At 42.7% G+C, this 19,640-nt stretch overlaps 1 protein-coding gene across 1 annotated transcript; it reads right to left on the bottom strand.

Moving 5' to 3' along the window:
- Positions 1-973: 973 nt before the first annotated feature.
- Positions 974-1,693, bottom strand: LOC123064457 (Bowman-Birk type trypsin inhibitor). Its single transcript, XM_044487937.1, has 2 exons — positions 1,500-1,693; positions 974-1,407 (listed from the first exon to the last, which is right to left on the bottom strand). The coding sequence occupies exons 1-2, from the start codon at positions 1,627-1,629 to the stop codon at positions 1,181-1,183; spliced, it is 357 nt and encodes a 118-aa protein (XP_044343872.1). The 5' UTR covers positions 1,630-1,693; the 3' UTR covers positions 974-1,180.
- Between the last annotated feature and the right edge of the window lie 17,947 nt (positions 1,694-19,640).

Raw genomic sequence — 19,640 nt, forward strand, 5'->3', positions numbered from 1 at the left:
GCTTCCTTGTCTACGAGTTAGTGGTATTAGAGAAAGTATAATAGGGTCACATGCATAGTCGGGTTATAAAAAGGGTTTGCATTTCAGCCCGAACCACCTACTCAGATTTACCTCTAAAAAAATCATGTGCTCAAATTTGCCCCTCTTCCGTTAAGTGAGCTTATAGAAACGTCCTTTCGTACATTTTCCGTCCAGTCAAAGGCCTTTGACCGTTAGATTTTTTTATACGCGCACTTAACGGTCAAATGTCTTCGACTGGACGGAAAATGTACGGAAGGGCATTTCTATAAGCACACTTAACGGAAGAGGGGCAAATTTGAGTACATGATTTTTAGGGATAAATCTAAGAATGGGCGTAAATTAGTGACATAAATGTAAATGTCCCATTAAAATGTCACATCATACATTTTTCCCTAGTTGAAGGAAAGAGAAGAGAGAAGAGAAGCGGGATCTAGATTTACAGTTTACTCTAGCATGAGCCGCAACATCACTTGTGTGACAAAAAATGGGCCACACATTAATAACTTAACATGTGAATATATCTAACTACGAGTGTGCTATTAGGTTTGCCGTAGTTGACATGGTAACTTCATATAGTCGGCTGGTTGACTAAACTATTAACCTTGCTTTAGTATTTCTGACGATTTTACTGTGACCATTCTTTTGATGACCGCGTAGGTCCGGACGTGTCCGCAAACAGACCGGTCATGCCTCAAATTTACTACTCTACACCCCCTTAAGACGGTCCTTTTGACGCCATGGAGGCATCCCCAGGGAGAGACGAGAGTGAAGTGACAGAAATTAACGTACCAGTCCGCAGATTTTTTTCCTTTTTAGTAAGTTTCTGGATGTTTTTTTTTTGGGGCCCATAATATATGCATGTATTCATCTGTATTTTTGTATATCGGCTTCTGTTGACTGTCGTATCCAGGAAAAGAAAATGATGTAAATTACTAGGACCACCCATCCATCGTACGTACCCAACGCCACCCGTTTTATTTTTTTGATGAAAGGCCACCCGTTTTTATTACACACAGGCAGCAAGCAGCTAGGCATGCAGGACCACACACAACATTACTAGTAGCCATTCATGTAGGAACACACGTCGACGGCGTACGTCCGCTTACCGGTAGATCGAACGGGTGCGAGTAGATACACGTGCTAGAGTAGTACGTAGAGTTCAGTTACCGCCGGCGCCGGCGCCCGTGCACTTGGGCCCGGGGTCGCCGGTGTAGCGGTCGAGGCAAACACGGCGGGGTGGGTGCACATAACCATTGCAGTCCTCGCAGGTTGGAGCGCAGTTGTCCACCACGTCCTGGCAGCTGCACGTCGGCGGGATGGACCTGGTGCAGACGGTCACGTCGCAGCACTTCCACGGCCTGGGTGCCGCCATGACCACCTCCTGGTCTGCAAGTCCTCAACGAGCCAAGCAGCGATAAGTTTAAACTGAGCTAGACAGAAGAGAAAGGAGTCCACACGCGTGGCCTGGATCACCGTACCTTTGTCCTGGCTTGGCAGGAGAATGGTGCCCACGTCGTCGGCGACGGAGGGGTGGCCGGCGATGAGGAGGGCTGCCGCCAGTGAAAGCATCAGCAGGATGCTAGGAGTACTGCATCTCTTCATCCCCATCGTTGGTCACTCACTGTCACTGACTTTGCCTGTGCATTCGGCCCGTATATGTAGCCTCGTGACAACAGTGGATCAGCTAAGCATGACACGTTACCATTAACGTCTAGTAGTCGTTCTCCACGAGGAGCCAATTGATGATGTGGACCTGATGGCCACATGGGTACCCTGACAATGAGATGTGCATGATCAATGGCCGCACCTACTGAATCTAATGCACTGTCAGAGATGTCCGTATCGTCCGATGTGCAGCACGCACGTTAGGCCAACTTCACCACGCGACCTCAAACGGACGTTCATTTTGTCCGGATTCTGTCCGTTTGGGTAGGGCAATGGGGTCGTGTCCGGACAATTTCCGGGATGTGGTGACCGTGCGCCCAGCGCGCGGACACATCCCGGCCGCATCCTGTCCGCGTGCATTTTTCCTTGCAAGTCCTTCACTTTTTTTCATCATTCATTTTTGGTACATGATAGTACATCATCACGTTTTGACTAGTAAAGCAAGGCCAAAGAAAACAAGAACCACAAGAATACATTTTAGAAGATACCCAAGTTCCATAACTGCTCCCTTGAGTTGGGTTAGGGCCTTCTCGATGCACTCATTATTGATCTGTGGAGGAGGCTCGATGTTGCACCCTCCTTTCTTCTTCAAGCCAGAAGTCGATGTTGCTTCCTCACACCTAGTCTCGTGTGTAGCCTCTAATCTAGCAACAAGTGCACTTGTCTCATCTACAGCCTCTATGCTAGCTAAAAGTGCACGAACATGTACTAAATTTCGCTCTATCAATATATCGATGTACTCTTCTTCTCAATACCAAAACTTGCGTCCATTCTACACAATAAAATTTGAAGTTAGCACAACTAGTCAAGTCTAGAGTACAAACCCAAGCTAAAAAGAGCACATACCCCATCGTTTAAGCACTTGATGAACACCCATCCGGGATGTTCCGGCGTTGTAGACACGCGGCGCACGATCATCCTTGGGCAGTGGTTGCACATAATGAGTGGCAACGGTGCGCCAACGAGCTTTTGGGCAAGCACCGAGCCCGGCTGGCCGCCATTCGTGTATCTGCCGGCGGACCACAGACGGTGCAGCTCCGAGCAACTAGAGGAGGAGCCACTGCCTGCATGTGGCCTTGCGGCCCTGCCAGGGCCTTCCGGCGAGGTGCCCGGCCAGTCCATGGCGCGGCCCGGCCTCCCACAACCGGGCAAGCTCAAGACCGACCGGATCCGCCCCAAATCTGGCCGGCGGGTGCGCAAACCAGGTGGCCATGGTTGGGTAGCTCGGCGGCGCCGAGAGGAAGGGGTTGGGCGAGCGCGCGTCCGAGCTGCACTGCTGCAATGGCAGCGGCGGCGGCGGCGGCGAGGGGAAGAGTAGGGAAAAATGGAGAAGAGTGGAGTGGGGTGCGGCCGGAGGGAGCAGATAGAAAAAGGCCCGCCCTGTGCCACCGACGGGCGGGTCAGGGGAGGACACGCGCAGACGGCCGGCGCATCCACGTGATGTCCGTTTCACCCCAAAAACGGCGCAAACTTGGGTCGGGGATGGGTCGAAAGCGAACACAAAACGGACAAAAGTCCGTTTGCTCCCGCACGCTGGGCCGCCCGGTTTGTCCCTTTTACCCCAAACGGACGGGGCCGGACAGGATGGAATCGGACGGTGGAGTTGGCCTTAGGGCATGGCCAACACGTCACCTCAACCTGATGCTCCGCAAAGCCAGGAAGGCTCGGATGCCATGGTGGTGGTTCGGCTAGTGCTCCGCAGGTGTCACGGGATCCTGCAGGGGAGCCGGTCTATCCATGAGTAAAAGTAGAAGCAAGATCAAAAGGAGAGCAAAGAGGGAAGGAAAGCGACGACAGCAACTCACAATAGGATATATAAAGAATGGGAAAGAAATACGGGCTCATGTCATGAAACCACTGATGCATTGGATGCCCGTTGAACTAAACAGTGGTCTCATATCTGTTGGCTGGCGTGAATGGGATGGTGCAGCACCTTCACCAAGGTGCTGCCACCACTGCTCATGCCGTAAGGGCATGGCCAATGGGTAGCCGCAGCCTGCTGCCCCGCAGGTCCACGTAGGCCCGGAGTTAGGTTTGGACAGAAAGCTATAGCCTCACACAAGATAGTGTAGCCTGTAGAAGAACCAGCCTCCGTTGAAAGGAAGAAGGGTGTAGTGATAACCTACAAGTGTAGGGGATCGCAACAATTTTCGAGGGTAAAGTATTCAACCCAAATTTATTTATTCGACACAAGGGGAGCCAAAGAATATTCTTGAGTATTAGCAGTTGAGTTGTCAATTCAACCACACCTGGATAACTTAGTATCTGCAGCAAAGTATTTAGTAGCAAAGTGGTATGATAATAAAGGTAACGGTAGCAAAAGTAAAGATAATAGTTTTTGGGTTTTTGTAGTAGTTGTAACAATAGCAACGAAAAAGTAAATAAGCGAAGAACAATATGTGAAAAGCTCGTAGGCAATGGATCAGTGATGGATAATTATGTCGGATGCGATTCCTCATGTAATAGCTATAACATAGGGTGACACGGAACTAGCTGCATGATACGTCTCCGTCGTATCTACTTTTCCAAACACTTTTGCCCTTGTTTTGGACTCTAACTTGTATGATTTGAATGGAACTAACCTGGACTGACGCTGTTTTCAGCAGAATTGCCATGATGTTGTTTTATGTGCAGAAAACAAAAGTTCTCAGAATGACCTGAAACTCCACAGAACATCTTAGAAAAAATAATAAAAAATCCTCGTCAAAGATGAAGGCCAGGGGGCCCACACCCTGTTCACGAGGGTGGGGGGCGCCCCCCTCCTGGGTGCGCCCCCCTACCTCGTGGGCCCCCTGGTGGCCTTCCGACGCCAACTCCAACTCCATATATTGGCTTTCAGGGAGAAAAAAATCAGAGAGAAGAAATCATCGCGTTTTACGATACGGAGCCGCTGCCAAGCCCTAATCTCTCTCGGGAGGGCTGATCTGGAGTCCGTTCTGGGCTCCGGAGAGGGGGATTTGTCGCCGTCGTCACCATCAACCATCCTCCATCACCAATTTCATGATGCTCACCGCCGTGCATGAGTAAATCCACCGTAGGCTTGCTGGACGGTGATGGGTTGGATGAGATTTATCATGTAATCGAGTCGGTTTTGTTAGGGTTTGATCCCTAGTATCCACTATGTTCTAAGATTGATGTTGCTATGACTTTGCTATGCTTAATGCTTGTCACTAGGGCCCGAGTGCCATGATTTCAGATCTGAACCTATTATGTTTTCATGAATATATGTGTGTTCTTGATCCTATCTTGCAAGTCTATAGTCACCTACTATGTGTTATGATCCGGCAACCCCGAAGTGACAATAATCGGGACCACTCCCGGTGATGACCATAGTTTGAGGAGTTCATGTATTCACTATGTGCTAATGCTTTGTTCCGGTTCTCTATTAAAAGGAGGCCTTAATATCCCTTAGTTTCCAATAGGACCCCGCTGCCACGGGAGGGTAGGACAAAAGATGTCATGCAAGTTCTTTTCCATAAGCACGTATGACTATATACAGAATACATGCCTACATTACATTGATGAATTGGAGCTAGTTCTGTGTCAGCCTATGTTATGACTGTTACATGACGAACCGCATCCGGCATAATTATCCATCACTAATCCGGTGCCTACGTGTTTTCCATATACTGGTTCTCGCTTATTTACTTTTCTGTTGCTACTATTACAATCACTACAAAATACCAAAAACATTACTTTTGCTGTCTTTACTTTTGTTACCATTACCACCACTATCATATTACTTTGCTACTAAACACTTTGCCGCAGATACTAAGTTTTCAGGTGTGGTTGAATTGACAACTCAGCTGCTAATACTTGAGAATATTCTTTGGCTCCCCTTGTGTCGAATCAATAAATTTGGGTTGAATACTCTACCCTCGAAAACTGTTGCGATCCCCTATACTTGTTGGTTATAAAGACCTTTTTCTGGCGCCGTTGCCGGGGAGCATAGCTCTATTCTTTGAGTCATTTGGGATTTATATCTGCTGGACACTATGAAGAACTTGAAAGACGATCGAACTACTATTTTGCCCTCAACTATGAGGGGAGGTAAGGAACTGCCATCTAGCTCTGCACTAGATTCTCCTTCGGTTATAAGTAAGCTTGCGACACCTAAACCTGGTACTGCTATGAATTCTGATATGTCGCATGTTATTGATGATGCCACTTCTGCTATGCATGATACTTATGATGAAACTACTTCTATGCTTGATAATACTGTGCCCCTTGGTAAATTTCTTGATGAACAAATTGCTAGGTCTAGAGAAAGAGAAATTATTGAATCTGAATACGATGATGAGAGTGATGATGAAAATATGCCTGCTATTCCCGAGGGTTATCTTTTTGATGCAGAATCTTCTGCAGCTATTTTTGCTTGCCATGATAGATACGAACTTAAGAGGTTGCTAGTTAAATGGAGTAAAGAATCTCTGAGAGATAGAATGAGACCCGACCCTGCTTTTGCTACTTCACCTATCTGTGTTCCCGATAAGGATTATTATGAATTTTCTGTTGATCCAGATATAATTACTTTGGTTGAATCTGATCCTTTCTATGGCTATGAATCTGAAACTGTTGTGGCACATCTTACTAAGTTAAATGATATAGCCGCCTTATTTACTAATGATGAGAGATCGCGCTACCTTTATTTACTCAAAATCTTTCCGTTCTCATTAAAGGGTGATGCTAAGATATGGTTTAATTCTATTGATCCTGGTTGTGTGCGTAGTGCCCAGGATATGATTTATTACTTCTCTGCTAAATATTTCCCTGCTCATAAGAAACAAGCTGCTTTGAGGGAAATATACAACTTCGTGCAAATTAAAGAAGAGAGTCTCCCACAAGCTTGGAGGAGGCTTCTCAAGTTACTTAATGCTTTGCCTGATCATCCTCTTAAGAAACCTGAAATACTTGATATCTTTTATAATGTACTAACTGATGCTTCCAGAGATTACCTGGATAGTTGTGCTGGTTCTCTTTTCAGGGAAAGAACACCGGATGAAGCTGAAATTCTATTGAATAATATGTTGACAAATGAAAATAATTGGGCACCTCCCGAGCCAGCTCCAGAGCCAATTACTGAGCCTATTCCTAAACCAACTCCGAAGAAGAGAGGTGTTCTATTTCTCAGTCCCGAAGATATGCAAGAGGCAAAGAAATCTATGAAAGAAAAAGGTATTAAAGCTGAAGATATTAAGAATTTACCTCCTATTGAAGAAATACATGGTCTTAATTTACCGCCTGTTGAAGAAGTATATGATCTCAATTCCTTATTCACTGAAGAACCTCCTGATCCTGATATCCCGCACAGGTGGTAAAGGTAAATTCTCTCTATAGATATGATAAAGCTAAAGTCCCTCCTACTAAAATTGCTAGTCAGTGCTTGGACGAGTTTGATGACTTTATGTTTAAGCAAGATGACTTTAATGGTTATTTTGGTAGACAATTAAAACAGAATACCTTTATGATTAAACGCTTGGGTGATTATATGGCTAATATTAGAGGTGAACTTAAACTTGTTAGCAAACATGCTTCTATAGTTACCACTCAAGTAGAACAAGTACTTAAAGCCCAGAAAGAAGTGCTTGATGAAATGAATAGTAAGAAAAATGATTATGCTGTTAGAGTGGCTACTAGAACTGGTAGAATGACTCAGGAACCTTTGTATCCTGAAGGCCACCCTAAGAGAATCGAGCAAGATTCTCAGAGAAATAATATTGATGTACCTAGTTCTTCTAAAAGGAAGAAAAAGAAATATGATAGGACTTTGCAAACTTCTAGTGAACCTATAGCTGAACCACCTGAGAATCCAAATGATATCTCTATTTCTGATGCTGAAACACAATCAGGTGATGAACATGAACCTAGTGATAATGTTAATGATAATGTTCATGTTGATGCTCAACCTAGCAAAGCCAATGATGTAGAGATTGAACCTGTTGTTGATCTTGATAACCCACAATCAAGGAATCAACGTTATGATAAAAGAGACTTCGTTGCTAGGAAACATGGTAAAGAAAGGGAACCATGGGTTCAGAAACCCATTCCTTTTCCTCCGAAACCATCCAAGAAAAAGGATGATGAGGATTTTGAGCGCTTTGCTGAAATGATTAGACCCATCTTTCTGCGTATGCGATTAACTGATGTGCTCAAAACAAATCCTTATGCTAAGTATATGAAGGATATCATTACTAATAAAAGAAAGATACCGGAGGCTGAAATTTCCACCATGCTTGCTAATTATACTTTTAAGGGTGGAATACCAAAGAAACTTGGAGATCCAGGAGTACCTACTATACCATGCTCCATTAAGAGAAATTATGTTAAAACTGCTTTATGTGATCTTGGAGCCGGTGTTAGTGTTATGCCTCTCTCTTTATATCGTAGACTTGACTTGAATAAGTTGACCCCTACTGAAATATCTTTGCAAATGGCTGATAAATCAACTGCTATACCTGTCAGTATTTGTGAGGATGTGCCTATTGTAGTTGCGGACGTTACTATTTTAACAGACTTTGTTATTCTTGATATTCCCGAGGATGATAGTATGTCTATTATTCTTGGAAGACCTTTCCATAATACTGCAGGGGTTGTTATTGATTGCAACAAAGGCAATGTCACTTTTCATGTTAATGGCAATGAGCACACGGTACACTTTCCGAGGAAACAACCTCAAGTTTATAGTATCAACTCTATTGGAAAAATTCTATTGATTATATTTGGAGGTTTTGAATTTCTCTCTTACTGTCAAGAAAAAGTATGATATTCTTATTGTTGGAGATTTTCATATCCCCGTTGAGGTAACTTAGTGTTATTCGAAATTTCTCCGGTTCCGTTATTATTCGAAATGAGTTTGTTAACAAGACTTGATCAACCTTGTTAGTGGGTTCATTTTGATGATCACGAGATGGATGAAACTAGAAGCACAACCTTCTGTACCCTCTTTATATTTTCTGTTATTTAGTAGAAATAAAGTAAAATAGTATTTTTTCTGTCTGTCTCCTAACTTATCCGTGCAATATAAAAATATCCTGAAAATAAAAGTGCTCAGAATGCCATGCCAATTTAATATGATTTTTTCAGGAATATTTAAGAATTTACTGTGCAAAAATTACCGTGGGGGGAGCTGCCACCTGGCCACGAGGGTGGAGGGCGCGCCCTACCCCCCTGGACGCGCCCCCTGCCTCGTGGGCCCACAGCGACCCTCCTCCACTTATTCCTGCACCCATCTTCTTCCTCTGTCTCACACAAACATGAAAAACCAACTCAAGCACGAGTTCCAGCCCCCGTTGCTGTGATTTTTGATCTCCTTGCTCAAAGCACCTCTCGCAAAACTGCTTGGGGAGATTGTTCCTTGGTATGTGACTCCTGCATTGGTCCAATTAGTTTTTGTTCTAGTGCTTTATTCATTGCAAATTTATGCTGCATAGGTGACCATGTTCTTGAGCTTGCATGTCAAATTTATATGGTTCCAAGTAGTTCTAATGCTTGATATAGGCTCTAGGCACTTATAGGAGTTGTTGCTATCAATTTTATTGAAGTTGGCTCACTTTTATTTGAAGTTAATAAAAATTTCAGATTATTTCAGAAAATAATGAAGAGACTTTTAAGGGGCTCGTCGAGCCGAAGCTCGAAGGAAAAACAAAAGGAAGAAGAGCAGAAGCCCAAATTTAATTAGCCTCGCACCGCGGAGGTCCGGCCGTGTGAATGGCCTTCCGATGACTTCTTGAGGAGAGCCGAGATTTATGAGGATTTCTATTTATTGATTGAGAATGCTGGCCTTACCGACTTCCTCCGTGACCAACGTCATCAGTATCTCTTACTCACAAATACTTTTGTGCAAAACTTCTACTTTTTCCCTAAGAAATCACCTCCATCAGTAGAGTTTCATTTATATGACGTTGTCAAGGAGATGCCATTAGCTGAATTTTGCGAGGTTTACAAAATACCCTTTGAAGGCACCTTGGATGAACCACACCGTAACAAAGTAGAAACTTTTATTAACACTATCACTGTGGGAGAAACCAGGAAGGTTTCTGGTGCAAGTATTATTCTTGGAAGACCTTTCCTTAATACTGCAGGGGCTGTTATTGATTGCAACAAAGGCAATGTCACTTTTCATGTTAATGGCAATGAGCACACGGTACACTTTCCGAGGAAACAACCTCAAGTTTATAGTATCAACTCTATTGGAAAAATTCTATTGATTATATTTGGAGGTTTTGAATTTCTCTCCCTACTGTCAAGAAAAAATATGATATTCTTATTGCTGGGGATTTTCATATCCCCGTTGAGGTAACTTAGTGTTATTCGAAATTTCTCCGGTTCCGTTATTATTCGAAATGAGCTTGTTAACAAGACTTGATCAACCTTGTTAGTGGGTTCATTTTGATGATCACGAGATGGATGAAACTAGAAGCACAACCTTCTGTACCCTCTTTATATTTTCTGTTATTTAGTAGAAATAAAGTAAAATAGTATTTTTTCTGTCTGTCTCCTGACTTATCCGTGCAATATAAAAATATCCTGAAAATAAAAGTGCTCAGAATGCCATGCCAATTTAATATGATTTTTTCAGGAATATTTGAGGATTTACTGTGCAAAAATTACCGTGGGGGGAGCTGCCACCTGGCCACGAGAGTGGAGGGCGCGCCCTACCCCCCTGGACGCGCCCCCTGCCTCGTGGGCCCACGGCGACCCTCCTCCACTTATTCCTGCACCCATCTTCTTCCTCTGTCTCACACAAACATGAAAAACCAACTCAAGCACGAGTTCCAGCCCCCGTTGCTGTGATTTTTGATCTCCTTGCTCAAAGCACCTCTCGCAAAACTGCTTGGGGAGATTGTTCCTTGGTATGTGACTCCTGCATTGGTCCAATTAGTTTTTGTTCTAGTGCTTTATTCATTGCAAATTTATGCTGCATAGGTGACCATGTTCTTGAGCTTGCATGTCAAATTTATATGGTTCCAAGTAGTTCTAATGCTTGATATAGGCTCTAGGCACTTGTAGGAGTTGTTGCTATCAATTTTATTGAAGTTGGCTCACTTTTATTTGAAGTTAATAAAAATTTCAGATTATTTCAGAAAATAATGAAGAGACTTTTAAGGGGCTCGTCGAGCCGAAGCTCGAAGGAAAAACAAAAGGAAGAAGAGCAGAAGCCCAAATTTAATTTGCCTCGCACCGTGGAGGTCCGGCCGTCTGAATGGCCTTCCGATGACTTCTTGAGGAGAGCCGAGATTTATGAGGATTTCTATTTATTGATTGAGAATGCTGGCCTTACTGACTTCCTCCGCGACCAATGTCATCAGTATCTTTTACTCACAAATACTTTTGTGCAAAACTTCTACTTTTTCCCTAAGAAATCACCTCCATCAGTAGAGTTTCATTTATATGACGTTGTCAAGGAGATGCCATTAGCTGAATTTTGCGAGGTTTGCAAAATACCCTTTGAAGGCACCTTGGATGAACCACACCGTAACAAAGTAGAAGCTTTTATTAACACTATCACTGTGGGAGAAACCAGGAAGGTTTCTGATGCAAGTATTACTAGCATACATTTTCCTGTTTTACGCTACTTTGCCTTATTTGCTAGTCCTTGCTTGATTGGACGCGGGAACTCTGGAAACCTTAGTGTTCCTGATATTATTATTTTGTTCCATGGTTTACACCACAATAACTCTGTTATTATGGGTGGAATTGTTGCTAGATGTTTAAGTCTGAACCGTACTAAGGGCCCCATCTTTGGAGGCATTTATGCTTCACGCCTAGCTGAATATTTTGAAATACGTATTAGGCATGAGGAGAAAGAAGAAACATTGTTGCCACATGCTTATTTAGATTATAAGAGTATGCTAGCGCATGACTTTCTTGTTAAGAGTCGTGGAGGGGATCTCAAATATAAATTATACTTTGATAAACATCACCCTGAGACTATTACTTTGCCTGCTCCCTCTTTGTTTAACTTGTCTGCAGGTCCTCACATCGTTCCATGGGTGGCCATTCAAGCCTATCTGAATCCTACACCAGCCCCGGAACCGGAGCCACAAGATGAGCCTCCACGACAGTCTGTTTATTCTTGGGATCCAGAGGTGGTTGCCAGCCAGTGGCAGTCAGAGTCTTCTTCATCACAGTATGACCCCAGCTTCACCTACGGGTATCCGCCAGGCTATCCATGGCAATAGACCAACTTAGGCCAAAAGCCTAAGCTTGGGGGAGTACGTATTTCCCACTAACATTACATTCATGTTCACACACACTCATTGCTAGATGTCGGTGCTCATACTCTTTCACTGTAATATCCATGCTAGTTTATTTTCTTTTTCCTTCTTTCTTCTTGTGTGTTTAATAAACCTTAAGAAACAAACCAAAAAAATTAGTAGTAGTTTATCTCTTTGCTGTAGTAATTAAAAAGAAAACCCAAAAATATTTCCCGTTCTTCTTTTGTTTGTTGGGAGCTTTCCCATGTAAATAATTTTATTTCGTTTCTTTTCTTTGGGGGTCAGTAGGAGAAGACCATGATTAAATTGTTGAAGTGGCTCTTATATGCATCATTGTTGATTTAACTTAGAACCCATATTACTTGTCTTCTCTCTTGAGTTGAATGCTTGTAGATTCCAACTTAGTCCAATGCACGTGCACTCCTATTATTATACACATCGTTCAGTCGTGCAAATGAAAGGCAATAATGATGATATATGATGGACTTATTGGGATGAGAAAAGCTGGTATGAACTCGACCTCTCTTGTTTTTGTAAATATGATGATTCATCGTTCCCGAGTCAGCTATTATGAAGTAAACATATTTGCAATGACATTTAGAGATTATAGTTGCTTGTGCCATGGTTGATTAGCTATGAGTTATAATGGTTTACCTTGCGTGCCAACATGCTATTAGAATGATTATGATGTGGTATGATGGGATGTTATCCTCCTTTAAATGAATTGAGTGACTAGACTTGGCACATGTTCACGCATGTAGTTGAATCAAATCAACATAGCCTTCATGATATTTATGTTCATGGTAGATTATATCCTACTCATGCTCGTATTCAGTGTAAATTAATTTTAATGCCTGTTTACGTCTGTTGTCGCTCTCTCAGTTGGTCGCTTCCCAGTCTTTTGCTAGCCTTCACCTGTACTAAGCGGGAATACTGCTTGTGCATCCATACTCCTTAAACCCCAAAGTTGTTCCATATGAGTCCACTATACCTACCTATATGCGGTATTTACCTGCCGTTCCAAGTAAATTTGTATGTGCCAAACTCTAAACCTTCAAATAAATATTTTGTTTTTCATGCTCGAATAGCTCATATGTCAACTAGGGCTGCCCTTATCTTCCATGTTAGGCGGGTTATTCTCAAGAGGAGTGGACTCCGCTCCTCATTCACGAGAAAATGGCTGGTCACCGGGATGCCCAGCCCCATGCTTTATGCAAACTAAATCAAAATAATTGCAAACAAAACTCCCCCGGGGACCAGTTGAATGTTGGAGGCACTCGTTGTTTCGAGCAAGCCATGGATTGATGCTTGTGGAGGAGGGGGAGTATAAACTTTACCATTCTGTTTGGGAACCGCCTATAATTCGTTTAGCATGGAAGATATCGTCATCTCTTAGTTGTCATGTTGACAATGAAAGTATGTCGCTCAAAATATAATTTATCTCTATTTCAAAACTGAGCTATGGCACCTCTACAAATCCCCGCTTCTCTCTGCGAAGGGCCTATCTATTTACTTTTATGTTGAGTCATCACCTTCTTATTAAAAAGCACCCGCTGGAGAGCACACTGTCGTTTGCATTTATAATAATTGGTTTATATTGGGTATTACTTGACTGGATCTCTTTTACCATGAATTACAATGTCTAGTTAGTCCTTGATCTTTAAAGATGCTATGCATTTATGTTTTGCAGTCTCAGAAAGGGCTAGCGAGATACCATTCTGTTATATCATGTTATGATTATTTTGAGAAAGTGTTGTCATCCGAGTTTTGTTATTATAGCTCGCTAGCTGATTATGCTATTGATATGAGTAATTGCGAGACCTATGTGTTATTGTTAGTATGGTTAGTTCATAATATTTGCTGAAACTTGAATGCTGGCTTTTCCTGTTACAACAACAAGAGCAAGCAGAGTTTGTAAAAGTTTTTCTTTTTCTCTTTCAGTTTGTCAACTGAATTGCTTGAGGACAAGCAAGGGTTTAAGCTTGCGGGAGTTGATACGTCTCCGTCATATCTACTTTTCCAAATACTTTTGCCCTTGTTTTGGACTCTAACTTGTATGATTTGAATGGAACTAACCCGGACTGACGCTGTTTTCAGCAGAATTGCCATGATGTTGTTTTATGTGCAGAAAACAAATGTTCTCGGAATGACCTGAAACTCCACTGAACAACTTATAAAAAATAATAAAAAATCCTCGCCAAAGATGAAGGCCAGGGGCCCACACCTTGTTCACGAGGGTGGGGGGCGCCCCCCCTCCTGGGCGCGCCCCTACCTCGTGGGCCCCCTGGTGGCCCTCCGACGCCAATTCCAACTCCATATATTGGCTTTCGGGGAGAAAAAAATCAGAGAGAAGAAATCATCGCGTTTTACGATACGGAGCCACCGCCAAGCCCTAATCTCTCTCGAGAGGGCTGATCTGGAGTCCGTTCAGGGCTCCGGAGAGGGGGATTCGTCGCCGTCGTCATCATCAACCATCCTGCATCACCAATTTCATGATGCTCACCGCCCTGCGTGAGTAATTCCATCGTAGGCTTGCTGGACGGTGATGGGTTGGATGAGATTTATCATGTAATCGAGTCAGTTTTGTTACAGTTTGATCCCTAGTATCCACTATGTTCTGAGATTGACGTTGCTATGACTTTGCTATGCTTAATGCTTGTCACTAGGGCCCGAGTGCCATGATTTCAGATCTGAACCTATTATGTTTTCATGAATATATGTGTGTTCTTGATCCTATCTTGCAAGTCTATAGTCACCTACTATGTGTTATGATCCGGCAACCCCGAAGTGATAATAACCGGGACCACTCCCGGTGATGACCATAGTTTGAGGAGTTCATGTATTCACTATGTGCTAATGCTTTGTTCCGGTTCTCTATTAAAAGGAGGCCTTAATATCCCTTAGTTTCCAATAGGACCCCGCTGCCATGGGAGGGTAGAAAAAAAGATGTCATGCAAGTTCTTTTCCATAAGCACGTATGACTATATACGGAATACATGCCTACATTATATTGATGAATTGGAGCTTGTTCTGTGTCACCCTATGTTATGACTGTTACATGACGAACCGCATCCGGCATAATTATCCAACACTAATCCGGTGCCTATGAGTTTTCCATATACTGGTTCTCACTTATTTACTTCTTTGTTGCTACTGTTACAATCACTACAAAATACCAAAAATATTACTTTTGCTGTCTTTACTTTTGTTACCGTTACCACCACTATCATATTACTTTCCTACTAAACACTTTGCTGCAGATACTAAGTTTCCAGGTGTGGTTGAATTGACAACTCAGCTTCTAATACTTGAGAATATTCTTTGGCTCCCCTTGTGTCAAATCAATAAATTTGGGTTGAATACTCTACCCTCGAAAACTGTTGCGATCCCCTATACTTGTGGGTTATCAAGACCTTTTTCTGGCGCCGTTGCCGGGCAGCATAGCTCTATTCTTTGAGTCATTTGAAATTAGTGATGGAGGATGGTTGATGATGATGACGGCGACAAATCCTCCTCTCTGGAGCCCCGAACGGACTCCAGATCAGCCCTCCCGAGAGAGATTAGGTCTTGGCGGCGGCTCCGTGTCGTAAAATGCAATGAAACTTTTTCTCTGATTTTTTTCTCCCCGAACGTGAATATATGGAGTTGGAGTTGAGGTCGGTGGAGGTCCAGGGGGGCCACGAGATAGGGGGGTGCGCCCAGGGGGAGGGGGTGCGCCCCCCACCCTCGTGGACAGGGTGTGGCCCCCTTGGTCTTGATTCTTTCGCCAATATTTTTTATATTTTCCAAAAAGTCCCTCTGTGGATTTTCAGGACATTCCAAGAACTTATCTTTTCTACACATAAAACAACATCATGGCAGTTCTGCTGAAAACAACGTCAGTCCGGGTTAGTTTCATTCAAATCATGCAAGTTAGAGTCCAAAACAAGGGCAAAAGTGTTTGGAAAAGTGGATACGTTGGAGACGTATCAACTCCCCTAAGCTTAAACCTTTGCTTGTCCTCAAGCAATTCAGTTGATAAACTGAAAGTGATAAAGAAAACTTTTACAAACTCTGTTTGCTCTTGTTGTTGTAAACATGCAAAGCCATCATTCAGGTTTCAGCAAATGTTATGAACTAACCATACTCACAATAGCACTTAGGTCTCACAATTACTCATATCAATAGCATAATCAGCTAGCGAGCCATAATAATAAAACTCGGATGACAACACTTTCTCAAAACAATTATAACATGATATAACAAAATGATATCTCGCTAGCCTTTCTGAGACCGCAAAACATAGATGCAGAGCACCTTTAAAGATCAAGAACTGACTAAACATTGTAATTCATGGTAAAAGAGATCCAGTCAAGTCATACCTAATACTAGACGATGATAGCGCGCGTTGCTGCGCCTGTCCATTCTATGATAAAATGTTAAGAATAGTAAAAATACTTGAAGCCACAAAACATGGAAATTTAAGTTTGTATCAACATGCTCATATAGTGATCAGTAATCAAAGAGGAAATATTTGAAATAATTAGACGGTACAACTCTTCGAGGAACCTTGGGAAATTTAATACAGTATCTCACTGTAGATAGTGCACAATGTATATGTTCAAAGCTTCAAGTATAAGATCATAGTAGATATCTCCATTTCCGAAACTAAAAATTCTAAAATAAAATTGCAGCATGCTTGACACAAATAAACTAATTTTGTGAATTATTTGTATCGATCCAATTTTTATTGGGTGTATATCCTAAACATGAGGTGTGCAGTACAGAAATGCAAGAGTATAACATTGATATATAACCATCCTATTAATTTCTGATTTGCTACAAAAAAATCTAGATTGGTAAAAAAACACAAACTAACATACCCTGGAAGCACCAGACATTTAATAATCCTTTCTTCTTAATTTACATGATCTATACAAATGGACAACAGTAGATCCATCATTTGATCGGATAGAAAATGAAGGAAGTGTGTGGAAACAACTACATGAAGATGTGTTACCTCAAGGCCACTTATCTCTACATAACCCATTTTCTTCAAGGGCGAACTTTATCAGTAAACGGAATTTAAAGAAAGAGATTATTGATTCAAATGTGGTAAGCAAATCAATGCCCATTGATGGGTACTAAATAAATACAACCATACCATACCGGCAAAAGTATGAATCTTTATAGATAACTTTTTTCCAGAATGGGAAGATGGCTTGGAATAGATCAGGATTCAACGACTGAAATATTCAGAGTAGGTACTATGACAAATACGATCGTCTGGCAATTGAATTTTTGCTTACCTTCTCTTTAGTCTCTGTCAAATAGGGCTTGTGCATATCACGAAGGGGGAAGGGGACGCATGAGAGTTGTACCTGCAGGGGAGGAACCGGTGACATGGATGGGGTGTGGAACGGCGTCGGGCCGCATGGGGATGCCCAGTGGCGGCGTCGCCGTCAGGCGAGCTGGCTAGTCGTGGTGGGTGCTACCGCCTGCCGGTAGAGGTAGAAGTCGGTGAATCACAAGTGCCTGCGTGAAGAGTTGAAAGAGATCGAGATCCGAATGAGGGCTAGAGGATTGGATCAGCGACGTCGATACCGAACCTAGGATTTTCGGGGATTATAGTTTGATAGTCGATACGAAATCTTGGAGGGAGCATCGTTTGGGCTCCTTCACTGTCGGTACCTCGGCGTTGCTGTCGCCGCGACCGGCTCCGCCTGACGGCGGCATCGCATCAGTTGCACAAAGAACACTGAATCGGGAAGATAGAAAGGGAGAGAGCGGATGGGCCTCGTGTGTAGGCATGTCAGCTCTTTTGAGGATTTCACATGTTTCAGCCCAATCAACCAGAAAATGTCCAAGTAGACCCGCGGAGTAGCAGCCCTTCAACGTTCGGCTGGCCCAGTTTTCGCGGATTAATGAAGCGAACTGTTAGAGCGAGCTTGGGTAAATGCATCCATCTGGGACGTACGTACACCAGATCGGACGGTTAAGGAATCTAAATCGCTATGGAGGCTCCTAACTAGCTCTGTTATACTGTTTTGTAATAAACCAATAGTAATGAATGCAAATGACAGTGTGCTCTCCAGCGGGTGCTTTTTAATAAGAAGGGTGATGACTCAACATAAAAGTAAATAGATAGGCCCTTCGCGGAGGGAAGCAGGGATTTGTAGAGGTGCCAGAGCTCGATTTTAAAATAGAGATTGAATAACATTTTGAGCGGCATACTTTTGCTGTCAACGCAACAACTATGAGATGGCTGTATCTTCCATACTACATGCATTATTGGCAGTTCCCAAACAGAATGGTAAAGGTTTATACTCCCCAACCACCAACAAGCATCAATCCATGGCTTGCTCGAAACAACGAGTGCCTCCAACTAACAATAGCCCTGGGGAAGTTTTGTTTAATTATTTTGATTTGCTTTGATCTTTTTTGATCATGGGACTGGGCATCTCGATTACCGGCCCTTTCTCGAGAATGAGGATCGGAGTCCACTCCTCTTGAGAATAACCCACCTAGCATGGAAGATATAGACAACCCTAGTTGAAACATGAGCTGCTCGAGCATACAAAACAGAATTTCATTTGAAGGTTTGGAGTTTGGCACATACAAATTTACTTGGAACGGCAGGTAAATACCGCATATAGGAAGTTATAGTGGACTTAGATGGAACAACTTTGGGGTTTATGGAGTTTGGATGCACAAGCAGTATTCCCGCTTAGTATAGGTGAAGGCTAGCAAAAGACTGGGAAGCGACCAACTGAGAGAGCGACAACAGTCATGAACATGCATTAAAATTAATTTGCACCGAGTACAAGCATGAGTAGGATATAATCTACCATGAACATAAATATCATGAAGGCCATGTTGATTTGTTTCAACTACATGCGTGAATATGTGCCAAGTCGAGTCACTCAATTCATTCAAAGGAGGATACCATCCCATCATACCACATCATAATCATTCTAATAGCATGTTGGCACGCAAGGTAAACCATTATAACTCATAGCTAATCAAGCATGGCACAAGCAACTATAATCTCTAAATGTCATTGCAGATATGTTTACCTCATAATAGGCTTACTCAGAAACGATGAACTCATCATATTTACAAAATCAATAGATGTCGAGTTCATACCAGCTTTTCTCATCTCAATAAGTCCATCATATATCGTCATTATTGCCTTTCACTTGCACGACCGAACGATGTGTATAATAATAATAGTGCACGTGCATTGGACTAAGCTGGAATCTGCAAGCATTTAACTCAAGAGAGAAGACAAGTAATATGGGCTCTAAGTTAAATAAAAAATCATGCATACGAGAGCCACTAAACATTTTCAACATGGTCTTCTCGACCCCCAATGGAAAGAAAAGAAAATAACACTATTTACACGGGAAAGCTCCCAACAAGTAAGAAGAAGAACTAGAAATCTTTTTGGGTTTTCATTTTAATTTCTACTACAAGCATGGAAATTAAACTAACTATTTTTGTTTTGTTTTTTCTTAAGGTTTATCAAACACACAAGAAGAAAGCTAGAAAAAGAAAATTAAACTAGCATGGATAATACAATGAAAGAGTATGAGCACCGATGACTAGTGTGTGAACATGAATGTAAAGTCGGTGAGAAATACGTACTCCCCCAAGCTTAGGCTTTTGGACTAAGTTGGTGTAGTACCAAGGACCGCCTGGCTGATATCCGTAAGTGAAACTGGGGTCGTACTGAGATGCAGTGGCAACCGCGTCCTG

Source organism: Triticum aestivum, chromosome 3B (assembly GCF_018294505.1).
Source record: "Triticum aestivum cultivar Chinese Spring chromosome 3B, IWGSC CS RefSeq v2.1, whole genome shotgun sequence".
NCBI classification, from domain to species: Eukaryota; Viridiplantae; Streptophyta; class Magnoliopsida; order Poales; family Poaceae; genus Triticum; species Triticum aestivum.